Source organism: Peromyscus eremicus, chromosome 11, assembly GCF_949786415.1.
Source record: "Peromyscus eremicus chromosome 11, PerEre_H2_v1, whole genome shotgun sequence".
NCBI lineage: Eukaryota > Metazoa > Chordata > Mammalia > Rodentia > Cricetidae > Peromyscus > Peromyscus eremicus.
This window is the reverse complement of record NC_081427.1, coordinates 53,590,323-53,609,268: the sequence shown is the minus strand read 5'-3', so window position 1 is coordinate 53,609,268 and position 18,946 is coordinate 53,590,323. Positions and strand designations below refer to the sequence as shown.

Sequence of the window (18,946 nt, the reverse complement as noted above, 5' to 3'; positions counted from 1 at the left end):
CTGTAAGCCAGCCCCAATTCAATGTTTTCCTTTATAAGAGTTGCCATGGTCATGGTGTCTCTTCACAGCAACAGAAACCCTAAGATACAGTACAGCCACTGTTTGCAAAATTTCTGAAGATGACAGGATTCTTTTTATTCCATTAAAAAAAAATCTTTCAAGGTCGAAACGGTGCAGTCGGTAAGTGCCTGCCACAGAAGCGTTATGATGCCAGTTCTTATGCCAGTGCTGAGGGGTAGAGATGGCAGGCTCTTTGGGGCTTGATGGCCAGCCAGTCTAGCCCAATTGGTAAGCTCCAGGTTCAGTGAGAGAGCCTATCTCAAAAATAAGAACAATTGGGGAAGACACCCAACACTGACCTCTGGCTTCCACATACGGGCATGTGGATTTGCAGGTTTGCATACAAACAAAGAGCCTTTTAAAGTAGGATTTTGAATGCCAGTGGTGAAGGCATAAAGGCAGATATTCTAGGTGGGGTAGGAGATCACCATGGGCATTAAACCTAGGGCATTAAACAATACAGTAGAATTAATGATGACTCTTGTTTGGCTAAAACATGGGCGATCAAGCCGGGCAATGGTGGTGCATGCCTTGAATCCCAGCACTTAGCAGGGCAGAGATAGGTAGATATGAGTTCGAGGCCAGCCTGGCCTACACGGTGAGTTTCAGAACAACCAAGGCTACACAGAGAAACCCTGTCTCGAAAACAGCAACAATAATAGTAACAACAACAAAAAGTATTAGAGATCAAAGAGTATGTAAGAATGGTGCTTGGAAAAGTCCAAGAGGATACTCTGGACGTCTTACAATGCCAGGTTGTGGGGATTTACCACTGTTGCAAGCAAGAGAGCCTTTAGAAGTTTCCATGGAGGGAATCAGCAAATAGTTTATAGGACAAGCTGAAAATGGGAGGGGGGCATCTGGCAACAAAGAGAACTGTAGGATGATGATGCTAATGTTCAGAATCAAAGCAGTGAGTGACCAACACCATCACCATCCCTCCAACACATGCGTGTTACACCACTCATGAAGGCCAACTGACTTAGTCACACATAACTGTAAAAAAAAATGTTAAACTGTTATTTAAAAATACATACAAGGGGCTGGAGAGCTGGCTTAGTGGTTAAGAGCATTTGCTATTCTTGCAGAGATTGGGGTTCAGTTTTCCAGATACTGGTGGTGTGTACACAAGCTCTTCAGTGTTTCCAGCAGACCTAGTATCCCTGACCGGCTTCCCCTGGCTTCGCTAGGACACTTGACCAAATAGAAAATATAATGGCTTCAGCTAGAACATGCTCTACTGGCAGGCTGGGTATGTATATCTCAAACACTGCTAGATCACTGGTGAAGAGACAGGAAATATTCAGCTTATGTTTCTGATATTTCTACTGGCCAACAGTAAAGTTTATGAGGCCAACAAGGAGGAACAAAGAATGGGAGTAAGCTTCTTGGAAATAATTGTGCAACTTCCCAGATCATTAGCAAACTTGACTCCCCATTACAAACCGTGGAATCACGAGTTTTATGTTCATTACTCTCATCATTTAAAAGGGTATTCCAAATTCCTATAGTCTTCATTGTCAGACTTAGTTCTCCCTCAATAGTCAAGAACCAATACCAGAGAAAAGAACCCATTTAAAACAAATCCTAAAAATATTAAAAACACAGACACTTTAAGAGAACGTGTGTGTGTGTGTGTGTGTGTGTGTGTGTGTGTGTGTGTGTGCATGAGATGAGTTCCCTCACCAGGTAAAGGTCTAGAGATTCAGTGGGTGAACTTTGGGCCATCTCCATGCTTCTGCTAAGCTTCAAGGCTGTTTCCTACTAGTGTTTTTTATAATCTCTTCCCTGGGATAGTCACGCAAGGTTTGTCTGTACAGTTTGGCGTTTTAGAACTGTTTGCACGTAGCAGTGAACACAGGAGGCAAGCGAGGGTGTTCTTAATCAAACTGGGAACAGCACAAGCAGGCTGTCATTAGAGGTGACCGTTTCCTTAATCTTACCATCTACCACAGGGTTAAGGGCTGCCATGTTCCACCAAATGGCCACTGCCAAGAAGTTATCTCACATTTAAAAGATGCCCTTCACCATACCCAGTAAGAACAGGCTCTGTGCCTAAGCCACATGACTCAAAGAGAACTATGCTGGACTGGGTCAACAAGGTTCCATTTCTAGACCTTCAAAAGACAGAGAGAAACTTCGGAGACTTCAAGTCACCTTGGCTGTAGGACAAGGAAGTGGCATTTTTTTTTTTTTTCAATTAAGAGGAATAAGCATGAGGGGTGGATTTTAAAATGCTGTGGAGGCAGAACCCACCTAAGCATTTCCAGTTAAGTCTCCAGGGAGTCAGCTGTCTATGTCAGTGGTAAAGCAACCAGATGTTTGAAGCCCTAGATTCAATCCTCTCCCGTGTCACATCTCTCCCAAATAAAATCTTCAGTAAGCACTGATGGGTGCTTATGAAGCAGCAGAAGCAGCAGCAGCAGCAGCTTCTGTGTGGGCCCAGTCTGCTCCTGGTTCCTTCTGGGAAACTGCCTTCAGAGTCGCTGATGATATCTAGGTATTTTTCCCTGGCTGCTCAACGAGATTCCAGGTGATAGGGTTTACAGTCATTCACATGAAAAGCCAGAGGTTGTTATTTCTAGGACTATTATAGAAAAGTCGATAGTATCTGGAAAATGTATCGAAGCCATATAAAGTCTGCATGCCTTGGAATGTCTGACAGGCTACATTACTTTTGGAACTTAAAAATATTCCAATTTTAAAATTCCCATATTTCTTGCCGCAAGACTTCAGGAAGCACATAGGGTTGTCTGTTCGTCCTGCCTCGTAGGTTGCCTCCCCATAAAACACCTGTTTCCAGAGGTTATTTGCAATGTCTGCTTTGCATATTTCATAAATGCCTTTTCTTGCAGAAGCTGAGTTTCTGGCACATAACTTGCAGCTTCTCTTACTTGAAAATGTGGGCTGCATTCCCTATGGTGCAACGCCTTACTCAGCCGTGATGCAGGGGGAGGCGCTCGGTGTGGCCCCAACTTGGTGTGCCAGCCTGTGTTGACTACCCAAGGGAGGACTTACCCACTATGAGGAAGGGATGGGGGTGAGATGGGGGAAGGAGGGGGAGGAGGAGAAGGGGAGGGAGGCAGAACAGCGGTTGGTATGTAAAATGAAAAAGGAAATTTAAATAAAAAAGAAAGAAAATGTGGGATGTAAGACAGCCCAGTGTAGTGACACGTTTGTAAACCCAGAGATTAAGGCAGCCGAATCCTGAGTACAGTGACAGCCTGGACTACACAGTGAGTTTGAGGCCAGGCTACATGACATAATAAAGTCAGGGCCAACCTGAGCTACATACACAGTAAACTCAAAGTCAGTCAAAATTACACAGTGAGATGCAACCGGAAACACCCACAAAGAGACTAGAGTGGTGGATCCGGGGTTAGAAGTTTGAACAGCTCTTGCGGAGGACTCGGGTGTGATTCCTAGTACCCACGTCAGGCAACTTACAACTACATGTAACTCCGAATCTGGGAGGATCTAAGGCTTTTCTCTGAGGCATGTGTACTCATACATGTGTGTACAAGCATGTGCGCGTGCGTGCACGCGCGCGCACACACACACACACACACACACCACACACACTCTCACCAAGGGAAAATACGTATCACCTACACACAAACAACAAAAAAGGACTGGAAAGAAGTTGCTGTGGTGAATGTGCACGTATCTGAGTGCTCACCCACTTCTATCCTCAGGAAGGCATGCTGGGATGATGCCTCCTACCCTCCAACGGAAGAACTGACAGGGTCTTTCCCTAAGTACGGTGTGTGCCACCAAGGACCCCAAGGAAGGAAAGGCAGCAGCTGCACTCACGGGAGACAGGATTCTGATGACTACTTTAAACTAGCAAGAAGCTGAAAGGCCACCTCACCTCAAGCAGTAACCGTCATCTGGGCGCTCTGGTCACACGGCCATGTAAAATATGCCTGTGAGGGTGTACATGCAAACTGACATGGAGACAAATTAGGACAAAGTTTGCTTTTTCTTTCTTTTTGTTTTTTTTGTTTGTTTTTCAAGACACGTTCTCACTATGTGCCGGGGGCCAGCCTCGGCTCTGGTTCAGGTCCTGAGACAGGGAAGGGGTAGCGGTGTAAGGAAAAATTCTGACCGCCAAGTAGATTTCAATCAGGTGGCCCCAAATAGCTCGAGCCGTCTTTATTTATACTTTAACAGAGCTTTTTCTACCAGGCTTACATGAACAGCTTTATTAGTGGCTTCTATTTTTGACTTTTAAAAATTACGTACTTTAAGAAATACATCGCAATTATAAAAGCCCCCATTGTTCCCCATTATACTTCCCCAAATACACCTTCCCACCCCCTACATAACCTTATTCTAGACATAGAGTTCAGCGTTTCGCAGGCTTAACTAAATATCAAGCCAGACACATCCTGTTCTTGTGGCACTTAGGTCAGCTTATGTCAGTAACCGGCACTTACTTGCGGTTACAAAGTTAAAAAATACTAGACATGGGTACAGTGCTTTAAGGACAATAATATTCAAACCCAAACAGTTCTTTCATGTCTGCAAGATATGCTTTTATACAGTTCCCTTTTCTACAGGAGGGTCCCATGTCTGTCTCTCTGTAAAAGGCAGACTTTGATAAGGCATTCTTTTCCCATCTCACAATACCGTACTTCTTCCGCCAATATAAGCTCCTGTGTAGGGTAAAAGACAGATGGATCTTTCCATCTCATATTTTACATTGCATTTTTTTTTTTTTTTAACCACTGGATACTAGATTCTACCATTGATTCTATGTGCTTGCTGTCCAGGGAACTTACAATAGAACACTCACCAAGACAGAAGTTGGTACCAGAAGTGGAGTGTGTTAGTTAGGGTTTCTAATTGCTGGGAAGAGACACCACGACACAGCACTCTTATAAGGAAAACATTTAATTGGATGGCTTGCTTACAGTTTCAGAAGTTCAGTCCCTTATCACCATGGAGCATGGTGGCATGCAGGTAGATGTGGTGCTGGACAAGTAGCTTAAGAGTCTTTTTTTTTTTTTTTTTTCGAGACAGGGTTTCTCTGTGTAGCTTTGCACCTTTGCTGTAACTCGTTCTGTAGCCTAGGCTGGCCTCAAACTCACAGAGACCCACCTGCCTCTGCCTCTGTCTCCAAAGTGCTGGGATTAAAGGTGTGCGCCACCACCGCCTGGAGAGTCCTACATCTTGCAGGCAACAACAAATGGTCTGTAACACTGAGCAAACCTTAAGCAAAAGAGACCTCAAAGCCCGCCCCCACTGTGACACACTTCCTTCAACAAGGCCACACCTCCAAATAGTGCCACTCCCTATGAGCTTATAGGGGCCAGTTACATTCAAATTACCACACGGGGTATTGCTGTGATAGGCCTGACCATGCTGCTTGTTGGCAGAATGTGGATTAGGAAAGCCCCTCTTTACATGGGGCTTAATGGGGCATAATGGCTGGACCATGGAAGACAGTGATGAGGGTAATTTGAACTGTGGGGTCCAGCTCAAGAGTTTCAGAGGGATTTAAAGAATATTAGCAATTGGCCTAGAGACCATTCTTACAATATTTTGGCAAAGAATGTGATTGCTTTTTGCCCTTGTCCTAAAAGTCTGCCTGAAGCTAAATTGAAAACTTTTGGATTAATGGCATTGGTGGAGATTTCAAGACAGCCTAGTATTGACTCTACCATGTGACTATTAGTGGTCACTCTTATGCAGATCTTTAATGAAAATGAACAATCTGAGCAAGGAAAAATACGAAGTGTACAGTTTGAGAAGAAAAGAAACACCAGGAAATGTAATGGTGCTAAGTCCAGTGTTCCAAGTTCCAACCCCAGGAAGCAGCAGAACTTGGCAGCTCTGGCTTGGTGGTTCTGGTTTTGGAGTCAAGGATACAAAAAAGTGGTTGTGGAATCTGCCTTGAAGAAAAGCTGCCGAGGTCAGGAGTCCATCAGGGATGCCCCTGCATGGAAGCCCAGAGAGGCCATTGTGTAAAGCTGTGAAGGCAAGCCTGGATTGTGCTGGGGGCCCCAATGTTGGAGATGCCAGAGGAGGGTTGAAATGAATGATAAGCGGCTCTGGTTACCTCGTGAAAAGGTCATGAGCCATGGCCACGCTACCTGGTAGCAGAGAGCTTTATTAGGAGGAGGGGCGAGAAAGACAAGAGAACCAGGCCTGGGGAGGAAAGCACATGCAGAGAGGGAAGATGGTGGGGGGAAAGAGGAGGGGGAGGGGGGGAGAGAGAGAGAGAGAGAGAGAGAGAGAGAGAGAGGGGGGGGGGGGAGAGGGGGAGGGGGGAGGGGGAGGAGAGAGAGGGGAGAGAGAGAGGGGAGTGTAGCTCGAGTTTTCCTGCCTGGCCCACAGTCAGGACAAATCTCTCTCACCCGCCAGTCCCACAGCCGCTCTGACCCAACCAAGTAAACACAGAGACTTATACTGGTTACAAACTGTATGTCCATGGCAGGCTTCTTGCTAACTGTTCTTACAGCTTAAATTAATCCATTTCTATAAATCTATACCTTGCCACGTGGCTCGTGGCTTACCTGGCATCTTCACATGCACATGCTGCTAGTCATGGCGCTGGCAGTGTCTCTCTCTCAGCCTTCCACTTCCCAGAATTCTTCTCCTCCTTGTCCCACCTATACTTCCTCCTGCCTGACTACTGGCCAATCAGTGTTTTATTTATTGACCAATCAGAGCAACACATTTGCCATACAGAACATCCCACAGCAGGGGAGAGAGAGAGGAGGGGGGAGAGAGAGAGGGGAGAGAGAGAGGAGGGGGAGAGAGAGGGGGGGGGGGAGAGAGAGAGAGAGAGAGAGAGAGAGAGAGAGAGAGAGAGAGAGAGAGGAGAGAGGAGAGAGAGGGGAGAGGGGAGAGGGGGAGGGGGGAGGGGGGAGGGGGGAGGGGGGGAGGGGGAGGGGGAGGGGGGGAGGGGGAGGGTGGGGTCTGAGTCACGGCTCTTTAAGGCGCAGATGGGCTTACAGAGCCGAGCCCTCACTGCACTGCGCCTGCGCACACTGATGACGTAAGACACAAGACCCTTTGTTTAACTCCTGAACTGCTCATGTGTGGGTCTCACATCTGGAGTGAGGGTGGAATTCTAACAAGGGTACCTGTCAAAGGAAGCTGCAGACCAGGTGTGGAACCAGCCCATGAGAGAGAAGTGCTTTGCAGACAACAAAGCTTGAAAGGAATTGGAGATCTGAAGACTACTTTGACATTGGACATAGAAATGCAGAATGTGGAGCTTTCTCTGCTGGTTTTCAGTCTTGCTTTGGTCCAGTATTTCCTCACTATGCTTTCTTCCCTTTTGGAATGGTAATGTATATTCTGTGCCATTGTATGTTGAAGTATGTGATCTGCTTTTTTATTTTGATCTTATTGAGGATTACAGTTAAGAGATTGTCATGAGTCTCAGGAGAGACTGTGTTGTGACTATAACAGATTATGGGGACTTTTGAAGTTGAACTGAATGCTTTTTGCATTATGATATGGTTACAAGTCTCTAGGGGCCAGGGAGTGGAATGTGGTGGTTTGATTAAGAATGGCCTCTACAGGAGCATGTATTTGAATGCTTCGTCATCAGGGAGTGGCACTACTTGAGAAGGATTAAGTGTGGCCTTGTTGGAGGAAGTGTGTCACTGGGGGTAGGCTTTGAGGTTTCCAAAGTATAAGCCAAAACACTGCAGTGACTTTCTCTTCTTCCTGCTATCTTTGGATTTGGATATAGAATTCTCAATTTTTTTGGCCAACCCTTCCAATTTTGTCACACTAGGAACAATATTGCAATAAATATCTTTTATGCACATTTATTTGTTCATCATGTTTTCCTAGGGAAAAAATCCCCAGTGATTACTAAATGATACATATATTGAGGGGAAAAAGGTACTGGATTCAAATTACTATGTAGAATGGTCATAGGAATTTACTATCCTAAAAATAAAACAGTAGATATTTACTTTTAAGTTGATCTTGCTCATTTGTAACTTTACATTGTTAAGAACAGATTAAAATGTTGACTGGGGCCAGGTGTGGCTGCGCACACCATTAATTCCAGCATTCAGGAGGCAGAGGAAGGCAGATCTCTGTGAGTTTGAGGCCATCTTGGTCTACGTATTAAGTTGCAGGCCAGCCAGAGATATACAGTGAGATCCTTTCTCAAAAGAAACAAGTTAAAGCCTGGCGGTGGTGGTGTATGCCTTTAATCCCAGCACTCGGGAGGCAGAGGCACAGGCAGGTGGATCTCTGTGAGTTTGAGGCCAGCCTGGGCTACAAAGCGAGTTCCAGGAAAGGTGCAAAGCTACACAGAGAAACCCTGTCTCAAAAAACAAAAACAAAACAAAACAACAACAAAAAGAAACAAGTTGATTGGGATGGGAGCAAAGGTTTGATTGTTAGGATTAGGTATGGAGTCAGGGCTAGGCTTACCACCTGTGTAATACATCTGTGGCTGTCAATCATTTCCATTGCTCCCCCTCCCACTCCCCCATCTTATGTAAAGATTTCTTCCCTTCTCTGCCTCATACACAATCTGACCAACTGGACATGAGCAAAGAGGTGCCAGGAGCTTCCAGAAAACTTTTACTCTCCCAACGGCTCTTGTCTGCCTGTGGTGTAAGCATACTCCTCCCAGGCTGTGGCCACTCCTGCAGCCACGAGGAAAAGGCCAAAAGTTTTCTACTGACCAATGCCAACACCAGAAAACTTGCAGACCATAGGAAATGAGCAAACTATTTGCCTACTTTAAACTTTTCTTACCTTGTTTAAAACATTTTTCAATTTGTGTGTGTGTGTGTGTGTGAGAGAGAGAGAGAGAGAGAGAGAGACAGAGACAGAGACAGAGACAGAGACAGGAAGTGTGCATATGGAAGTCAGGACAACTTCTGGAAGTTGGTTCTCTCCTCTACTGTGGGATCTGGGGATTGAAGCATGATCATCAGGCTTTTACCTCCTGAGCCATCTTGTCAGCCCTTATTTCCAAAAGATAAAACTGAATACCAAAGATAAACAATCATTTCTGAGTTACCAAAAATGAGCATGCAGGACACTCACTAGAAGGATGAATGGAAGGGCTGGTGAGATGGCTAGGTTAGGAAAAGTGCTTTGCTGTCAAGCCTGACACCCCCAGTTTATCACTGGGACCCATAGGAAGGGATAAGAGAACTGACTCCAAGTTGTCTTCTGACCGCCACACACACAAATAATAAATGTAATTTAAAAAGAGTGAGTATAGAAAAAAATCAGGTGTATTAAAAATAAGGATAGACTGTCAATATATAGCAAGAATTTATGGAATACCACAGACTCTCTCGAATGCATGTTTGGGGAAGGGTCAGGAAAATTAACAAGACGGAAAAGGGACCTGGTAAGCAGAGGACTGTTTATCTGAACCTGGTTTGATGTCTGTCTCCTCGTGGGCATACAGGGGTACTTCATTTCTTATCTTCTCCCACAGCCAACTGAGGCTGTAAGATCCAAGGCTCGCTCATGGACCATGGGTGGAACAGATGATTCCGTATCTAGGCCTGACCCATAAAAACCTAATGAACTTTGCTTTTTCTCCATCTGGTGGCCAAATGAAGATCCTTAGCAGAACCATGAAATGGAAGGGGCCCGAGTTCCTCAATTACTGTAGGAGCAAAGATATTCCCTCTACTTAGGACTGTGGGATGAGCCAGTCTGGCACTGTGCTCCACCTCAGAATGTAGGGTGTCACAACTCTCAGACTTGTCTAGTAGAGTTGGAAGTAGACATGAGGAGAGAATAATCCATGGGATGTGTGGTGTGAATGCTAAGAGGTTTCCCAACCAAACCCAAATAATTATACTAGTGTTTTTATGACATATTTGACAAAATTGTCACTATTTAATATTTTTTTTTTCTTTTCTCAGTTTATCCTTCTATTCCTTCCTAAATCCACTGGTTTGGGTTTTTTGATTTTGTTTTTCAGACTTGATGTCCCTAACTTCTGACATTATGATTTTTTAAAATTACATTTATTTACTTGCTATCATACTGTGTGCATATGGAGGTCAGAGGACGACTTGAGGGAGTCAGTTCCCTCCTTTCATTGTGTGGGTCTGGGGGACTGAACTCAGGTCATCAGGCTTGGTGACACACACCTTTCCCAGCTGAGCCACCTCTCAGGCCTCATCATGACTTTAAATTATATAAAACTATTTCTACAAAACTAGTCAAGAAGAAAAGTCTTTACTAAAATTCATAATCAATTTCAATATATTTATAAATATGTTAAAATAATTCATAGTTAAGTATGTTTGATATTCAGAGATACACACCAAACCAAGTTTTCTTTATGACCATCACATCTTCAGTAGTTCATCTGTATGCTAGCACAAATGGTGAGCTAAAGCTCAGAATCCGCTGGGGCTCCAGCTCACTGTAGAGTGATTGCCTAGGATCCACCAGGCCCTTGGTTCAACCCCTACTACACAAAAGGAAAACAATTCTAATACAGTTCAAAGTCAACTGCTCATTCCTTCTTCAGCTCGACTGTCCTATCTATAACATATCTATTAATAGGGACACAAAGACACATAAAGTCAACTGCTAAATTATATATTACATGTTTATTAGGGATACAACTTTTATGTAAAATTTACATTTTATGAAAAAAATCAAAAATATTTACAAAATTTTGCAAGATAGAGGTGCTCTAATTACAACCCAAAGTAGTAAATAACACTCCTTAAAAGCTCACACTTGTTAAGAGTTCTGTGTTTACAAATTCCTGGTTAAAGAAGCAGCTACAAAGTTATGACTGTACACAAGCAAGAACCAGCTTGCTAGATAGTCTCTCACTGAAATCTACTGGGCTTTTTAAAAACATTAGTGACTTTTTAAATGAAAAAAAAAAAAAAAGACTATCAACTCATATGGCTTCAGAACTGTAACCTGTACCCAATACAAACGTGCATGTCAACACTAGGTCTGCAGGCTATGGGGAGAAAGTGCACAAGGTTAACCATTCCACTCACGTCAACATCTTAAGGTACTACTTGATTAAAAACAGACATTGTGAATGTAGCAGTGTCAGAATTCAAACAGTAAAGCATTAACTGCCCAATAAAAGCAAATGTAGTCAAAATTTTAGTAAGGGTAATTGTAACTGGCATTTTAAAGAACATAAGAGTTAGAAATTCTAACTTTGCTAGTTAGTAAAGACTAACATCTCAAACAATTGCCTTATGTTTGCTTAAGTCACACCTAAATTTAGAACTGGAATACCACTGAATATGTAAAAATGCTCACTTTGTATTACATGCTGCTGAAGAGTAGACTTTCTGTTGTGTTTAGTATAGCAAGATGTTATTTTAATGTCTAGTAATAGGGGTTTTATTTTCTGTAAAGCTTAACAAAATAATTAGTGGTTTATACAAATTATCAGATGTAACACAAGCTATCACTTCTATGAAAAATGAAAGACATTGGTATTTATCATAAATTCCCACTTGTAAATTATGAAACTTTGTCTAAAACATTTTATTTCTTTTGTTAATCAGAATTTTCTATAAAGTTACTACTCAGTATGAGCAGTTCATGTTAAGAAACACTTAACCCATCCTTCACTTCAAATAATTTACCTATTCTTACCATATGGGGATTTGACAATTTTCTAATTATTAAAATGAAAATAAGTGACAGTACTTCTCTCATTGTCAAAATGAATCTTTTAAAAATTATTCATACAAAGCTATAAAACTTATATTCACAACACAATAGGAACTAAGTGTATAAATTTTCCTTGATGAATATGGTCAAGGGAAATGCTAAATTAGAGTTAAAATACCAGTTACCAATTTATCACCATAGTTTCTGCACTTGTCCACTTCACATACTTAGGAGGTCAATGTTGAGTATCTGAAAGTCATTTTATTCTCAGTAAACATACTCCATTAGGCTTATTTGTTTTTCTAATGGCTATAGTGTATCATTAAAGACATGAGCCAGGATTTTTAAGTATAAATTATCTTTTGGTTATTTTGAATTTTCTTCCCAATTACAGCCCAAAAGTATTTTAAAAACTGCAAATATCTTTTAAATATGCTTGACCACTGTAGGATTCTGAATACAGGATCCAGAGTGAGAAAAAAGTGAGGCACATTAATTAACACAAACTAGAGGCACATTTCTGGGTTTTGTTATTGTTTTAAAAGGCACACATTATGTAATCCATATAAAAATAAATTAAATCTACAGCATTAATTCATCAAAACAATCACAACTTCTATAAAGTTAATTAACTGCAGAAGTAAGTTTTTCTGCTGTCCTTTGCAAGCTTATTTTAAAACACATTGCACTTGAGAATTTTAAAAAATCATATAAAACACCATTTACACTTTATTAATATGCTTATGAGAATCAGATTATAGGGTTTTTTGCATACAACTTGGACTCTGGTCTGACTACCTTATGGCACATAACTCAATTAGATTGAGCTCTGAGTTAACATTCAAAACTTAAATTTCACGTTCTGTTTATATTCATTCATATCAAACTTATGGAACTTCAAAGCTATCTCTGAGTCTAAATACTTATGGAAAGCTAAATAATTTTGTGCTTGCTCTCCTGAAATTTTAGGTTTGTTACTACATTCTAACCTCTTAAAAAACACAGACATTGAAGATAATGAACTTCATTTTAGTGACAATTTGAATACATGTGCTTCCTGAATATTGCATTGGATCGTTACTGTGTACAAGGTCATTTCAGTGCTCTCTTTCAATGACTCACTTTGAAAGTGCAATTGAACATTGTAGTCATCTTTCAAAGACGAAGTTTGAAAGACATCATACAGGTAAGAATAGTGTTTGGAAAGACAGGTGATGCTGCAGTGGCAGGTTCGCACTGTTCCCTGGAGAAAACCGCTTTCTAGGTCCATCAACAATCCGCCAAGTATCGTCCTGAAAAACACCAAGCAGACTCTAAATGACCACACTGCTCTTTGTGGTTACAGACACACAACTCTAGTCTCCACCTGCTGTTTACAATGCACTAGAATCACATTACATAGCTCGCTATGCTGATCATGGTAACTACTAAGACTGTCTTTATCTGGCAGCTTGTAGCAAGGGGAAAAAAAATCCATGCTTTTAAATTATAAACTGCTAAAATAAGTGTTTCCCACATACACTAGAGTTCAAAACATCCCAACTTACCAGTGGCAAAACGCTTCTTTACTAAAGAAAGTCTATAGCCAGTGCCAACAAGCTCAATATCTACTCCTGAGAGGGTATTTCCCTCGCTAAGGAATTGTACTGCAAGGGTTGTGGGTTTGCTGGGTCCTTCTGAAAGATCAAATTTTGCTCTGAGGGATCCAGAGCCTGCAAAGAAAAGAATAAAAGCTTTATCAAAGGTAAAATACACTGCACACAAAATAAAAGTAAATGAGCAACTAAGTCGGTGCTTCTGAACCTTCCTAATGCTACGACCCTTTAACACAGCTCCTCAGGTGGTGGTGACGCCAACCATAACATTATTTTCATTGCTACTTCATAACTGTAATTTTGCTACTGTTACAAATCGTAATGTAAATACCTGAGAAAGGGCCATTGCAACCCACAGGTTGAAAACTGCTGGTCTAAGCTAAACTACCTCAGCCAATGGTAAATTCATGAGATGTGCATAGTAAACAAACCACTGTCCTGTTTTCAAATCAAACCCTATTCGGTGAGCCTGAATTTCTACTAGGTAATCTCAATCTACTATTTTCTTTTACCTATCAGTAATGCTCAGAGACGTACCCTGCTTAGATAGATGCCTGTGATATGTATGTACGTGCTAAAGTGAGTTAACAAAGGGGAGATAAGGAATGAGGAGCAGCACACAGGAAGCATGGGGGGGGGGCACGACACGAGGGACGGGAGACGACAAGACAAAGTCAAGAGAAGTGAGTGCTAGGTGCCAGACCACGCAGTCCAAAGCAGTAAGGAGAAAAGGCAGCTACTACTGCTGGAGGAGGCTATCAGCCTCGCTGTTTTCACTTGTCTTATTAGCACCATACTTGAACCACCTGAGCTAACTGGCTAGCTGCATCACGCCGCAGATATTCAGAAGTCTTTTCTTTCAGCTATAATCACTTACTCAACAGATCCCTGTCTGAATGCAGCAGCAGGAGGAGGGCATCGGTGACGCTAAGGAATCTGAAAACATGCACTGCTACTCAAAGTCATAAACACATTTTAGACAGAAGACCTGTGAGAGTTAGTAGGCTGAAGAGAACTGCATCCATACCACAGTATCTGGAGAAGAGGGTACAGTGGAGGACAGCAGCAGATGAGCTAGAAGAGCAGCAGGGCCCGGGACACAACCAACCACAAGGAAACACCCAAGGTAAGACAGGCAAGACTACCTCAGATTAGTGTCCCAGAGGAGAAGGGAGGGGGAAGGACGCCAAGGAAGGAGACCAACTGCAAGACAGCAAGACAGTTTACTAGGGCTCTGGGTGACAGAAGAGGGGAGCCATGGTGGAGCCAATGCACAAGCAAAGAACACAATATTTAAAAGGAAAGAAAGGGGAAGTCTAGAAGGATTTCTAACCTAATTTAACCTGGGTTTTGGGTTAGGGCAGTGGTTCTCAATCTTTGGGTTGAGACCCTTTTGGGGGCCAAATGACTCTTTCACAGGAGTTGCATATTGGACATCCTGCATATCAGATATTTACATTACAATTCATAACACTAGCAAAATTAGTTATGAAGTAGCAACAAAAATAATTTTATGGTTGGGGTTAGCACAGCATGAGGAACTGACTGTAGTCAGGGGTTGCAGCATGAGGAAAGTTGACAACCACTGTGTCAGGGGACGTGGACAGACTTGCTCAGTAGCAGCGAGAAGACATGTGAATCCCCTGTATATAAGTTTAACACTACAGAGAAATATGGAACAAGATGTAGTAAGTGGTCTGTCCTATGCTATCATGCCTGGTGATGTATACCAGAGTGAAGAACTGCTGTTCCAGCTCTTAACTCGTGTCCACAGTCCTGAAAGCTGTACACTTGATCAAGAACTCCGCTCTGTGAAAGTTCCACTGCAGGCCCCAGTGAGCAGCAGCCCTTAAGCTATACAACTGTTTCCTAGTTCTTGTACAGGTACTGAGCTAGAATAGAAAACAGGTTTCTATTTTACAGCATTTGAATCTGGGTATTTCTTTGTAAAGGTTTGACTGACCACATCAAAACCACATTCATAAATTTTTCCCATTTCCTCACATAGAACAGCACTTTCTTAGCTGAGTAACAAGGAAAGTACTAAATGTGTGATAGAAAATGTGAATCTTGTTTTTGAAAGAACAAATTCCTTTTGTGGTACATTTACAATTATTGTATGTTTTATTAAATAGGGAACAAGATATTCTCTCTTCCTTGTTAGCTGGCTGTAAGCCTAATACATAGGATGTCTGATTTACTTACAGTTTAAGTTAGAAGTTTCAGTGTGATTCACAAAAACTATGGCTAGGAGAAAAGATTGAAAATGCTAACTGTAAGTACTAAACAACGAAAACTAACTAGAGGCCAGCTTGGTCACCTACCTCAAGTGTGGCTCCCTAGTATAAATCTGACCCTGTACAGCAGATATACAAGAACAGACCATCTAGATTTGCTGATAGTCCTTTATGTAGAAATACTAGAGGAGAAAAACCACTGATATGCTCAAAATATTCAAAAAGAAAAAAAATTGAACAAAATTGGAACAGCTAAAGCATTCGCTGAATAAGAAAAATTAATGGAGGATAATTAGGAAGACAAGTTCTCTTTTAACTAAGAGAGATTATGAGTATCTCATGTTAGGGACTTGACTTGGGAACTGTACACTAGTTTTAAAGACAAAACTCAGAGGAGATATTGGAGTGATAACTAGCCATATGGTGAACACAGACAGATTCAGTAGGAGGAAACAATTAACTTGTTTCTCCTTAAAACTGCCACACAGAACTAAAGACCTCTGGTAAACTCCAACAGGAATGAACAGAAAGGTAATCTCAGCAAGATGGAGTAGATAAGCAGCATGTCAAAGCTGTTTTCTATGTAACTGGGGAGGGGAAAGCAGGGGCACCTGCTTTAACAAAAAGCACCTGCTTTTCCCATCAACAGAATTAGCTCAATCATTTCCAATTATTTGAGTTACCTACCTGGGGACAGTTTCCTTTTCAACAAATTCTACCACTAGGCATTTCTCTTATGTAAACACAAAAAGCACTTATCCTTCAGTTATAAAAGTTTAAGTTATCTTTCTTTTTTTTTTTTTTTTTGGTTTTTCGAGACAGGGTTTCTCTGTGTAGCTTTGCGCCTTTCCTGGAACTCACTTGGTAGCCCAGGCTGGCCTCGAACTCACGGAGATCCACCTGGCTCTGCCTCCCGAGTGCTGGGATTAAAGGCGTGCGCCACCACCGCCCGGCTAAGTTATCTTTCTTACAAAGAAAGCCTATTCAAGAGAAGGGTAAAAACTGTTCTGAATCTCAGCTTGTCCATTCTTACATAGAGTATTAACTTCCACCTAGTGGTCAGTTCTAGAACTGAAGGCATAAAATTTCAAGAGGAAACTTTCAATAAATATGCTTCAAAAAAACCCAACCAAGGCAAAGACGGCTCAGCAAGTAAAGGTTCTGGCCACCATGCCTCCACCCACGTCTCGTCCTCAGGACCCACGTGGTGGAAAGAAGAAGAGAACTGACTGATACAAGCTGTCTGTGACCACACTGTGTGCACTCACACACACAGTTAACAGAGGTAGTAACAGTAAGAGCAACAACAGAAAACCACCCAGGCCAGGGCAGCAGACGGGCACAGCACCTGCCTAGCATGTACCCCCGCCCCCTCCAGGGCCTGGATCTGATCCCCAGCACAGTGAATGAGAAGAGCACATCCGTACCTCCACTGTCCGATTTTTCTGAAATCCCAGATAATTTCCAAAGGGCTTTCATTTGTTCTGCATTCCTGAAATAAGAACAAGTTATCTTCAAATCCAGTCTCTTACAGTGTCTAATATATAAATGGACACTCAATAAATGTACCTCAAGTATTTTTATTATCAAAACTATAATGTGGGCTTTAAATGACATTCCCCAGTGAAAATGTATCATATATATAAATATAATACTGTAGCTTTCTTGAGTAATGAAAGGTTACGAAATTCCAGGACTCCTTTCATTTCCAGTGGCCAGAGGAAACAAACTTGTGGATATGTGGCTCGGTATCTTAGTCAAGGGAGACATCATTCTTAATGATAACTACAAAGAATTGTCAGAATTACAGTACTAACAGAGGTAGGGGGGTACAAGAGGTGGTTAGCAATGACGGTAACTACTGAACACTAAGCAGATATTCCTGTAGACAAGCTCAGTGCTACATTTAATCCTATTAAATAGTTATTACTGTTCTTTAAATTCTATGTATGTATAGAAATATGCTTGCCACTGACACATAGGGATCAGAAAACCCTTTACATGGGTTCTCAGGAACCTTTACGAAGTTCTCAGGCTTACTAAGGTTGTCAGGTTTGCATGGGCAAGCACTTAATCAGTTATTGTTAGTTTGAGAGGTCAGAGCTGTTACAGCTGGAGACAAACAGAAATGCAACTGGAAGGCTTTTAAAAGCAGTTTACCACACTGCAGGGGGAAGGGACTGCATGTTGGTGACTCCTCCATCCACTGGAACCACCACCTGTATGTTGGAAAGCACACTAGGTGCGACCATGGCTTCTGGGTTGTACTTATAGTCCACTCGCAGATCTGTGGTGCTGGCACTACATTTCCAGTACGTTGCAAGATTCAGAGGAGTGGACTGAATGCCATTTGATGATACCTTTAAAGAGAATCCAACAAATAACTGTCTTTGCCTGAGATTAAACAAGGCACGTTCATGATACAAACGCTTAGGCCTGAGAACCTGCACAGTCACAACTAAGCAGCAGGGAGTGGCTGTTGCTAGGCAGAATACAGCACTGGGCTCCTAGGGTCACTCTCGGCCTGTGGCCCTGAGACAGCCTATCTGCAAACTGCCATGGTGCAGTTCCCTTGGATCCAACTGTGGAAAAGCTGACTTTACAGATTAGGCACAGTGCCCAGAGGTCAGCATTCTGTTAGGTAATTTTTTAAAAACTATTTGTGAAAGTCCAAAACCTTTCAAAAGAGGATTCTAAGATTCTGCATTAATCACGTATGAAATTATAAAGAATTTAGATACAATCCGTGAGAAAAAAAGATTCACCACATACTTCCCAAAGCCTAGAATTAATACACGCCTAACTTCAAACATTTAATAACTTTAAACACAGTGAAGGGCATAATTCCTCCCAGCTCTTGGGCTCCTCTTTCAAGGCTCCCTGAAGCCGTCTCCTTTTGTCTACAGCACTTGCTCTCTAACATAACAATATATTTACTGACCATGCTTACCACCTCCTTGTCCTACTCCCAGCAATTAGCAAGCACTGATTACAAATGTTTTTTAGAAACACAAGTTATTTTAATATTACACTATTAAAAATTCAAACATAAACGTCGAGAATTTATCTTCAGCATGTGCATGCGTGCTGGGGATTAAGCTCAAGGCTTAACACACGCAGGATTAAGTGCTCTAACTACTGAGCTGTAAGCGAGCCCAGCCCTTGGTGGTTTTACTCCCCACTGTTAGCATCATGCTACTTATCCTCCCAGACTTTTTAGGAACTTGAAACAGTTCTATCTCATTGCTTGTGATGGTTTTTATAACATCCTGATGAAGCAGTGTACTCCTCTGCTGTTGTATACTCAGGTGGCCTGGAAACAATGACGCAGGAAATGTATTTTGTACCTTTTCTTTGCCTGTTATGAAACTTCTGAATAATTATTTCAGAAAGAACTTTGAATTAAACATTTTATCTATCCAATTAATTTACTACAACTTC

At 42.0% G+C, this 18,946-nt stretch overlaps 1 protein-coding gene across 1 annotated transcript in view; it reads right to left on the bottom strand.

The window, feature by feature from the left end:
• Nucleotides 1–10,612: 10,612 nt before the first annotated feature.
• Fcho2 (FCH and mu domain containing endocytic adaptor 2) overlaps nucleotides 10,613–18,946 on the bottom strand; it is a 101,613-nt gene continuing 93,279 nt past the window's right edge. The window contains 4 exon segments of the mRNA XM_059276251.1: nucleotides 10,613–12,965; nucleotides 13,221–13,385; nucleotides 16,933–16,997; nucleotides 17,666–17,865. Of these exon segments, the coding sequence (XP_059132234.1) occupies nucleotides 12,943–12,965; nucleotides 13,221–13,385; nucleotides 16,933–16,997; nucleotides 17,666–17,865 (453 nt within the window). The 3' untranslated portion in view covers nucleotides 10,613–12,942.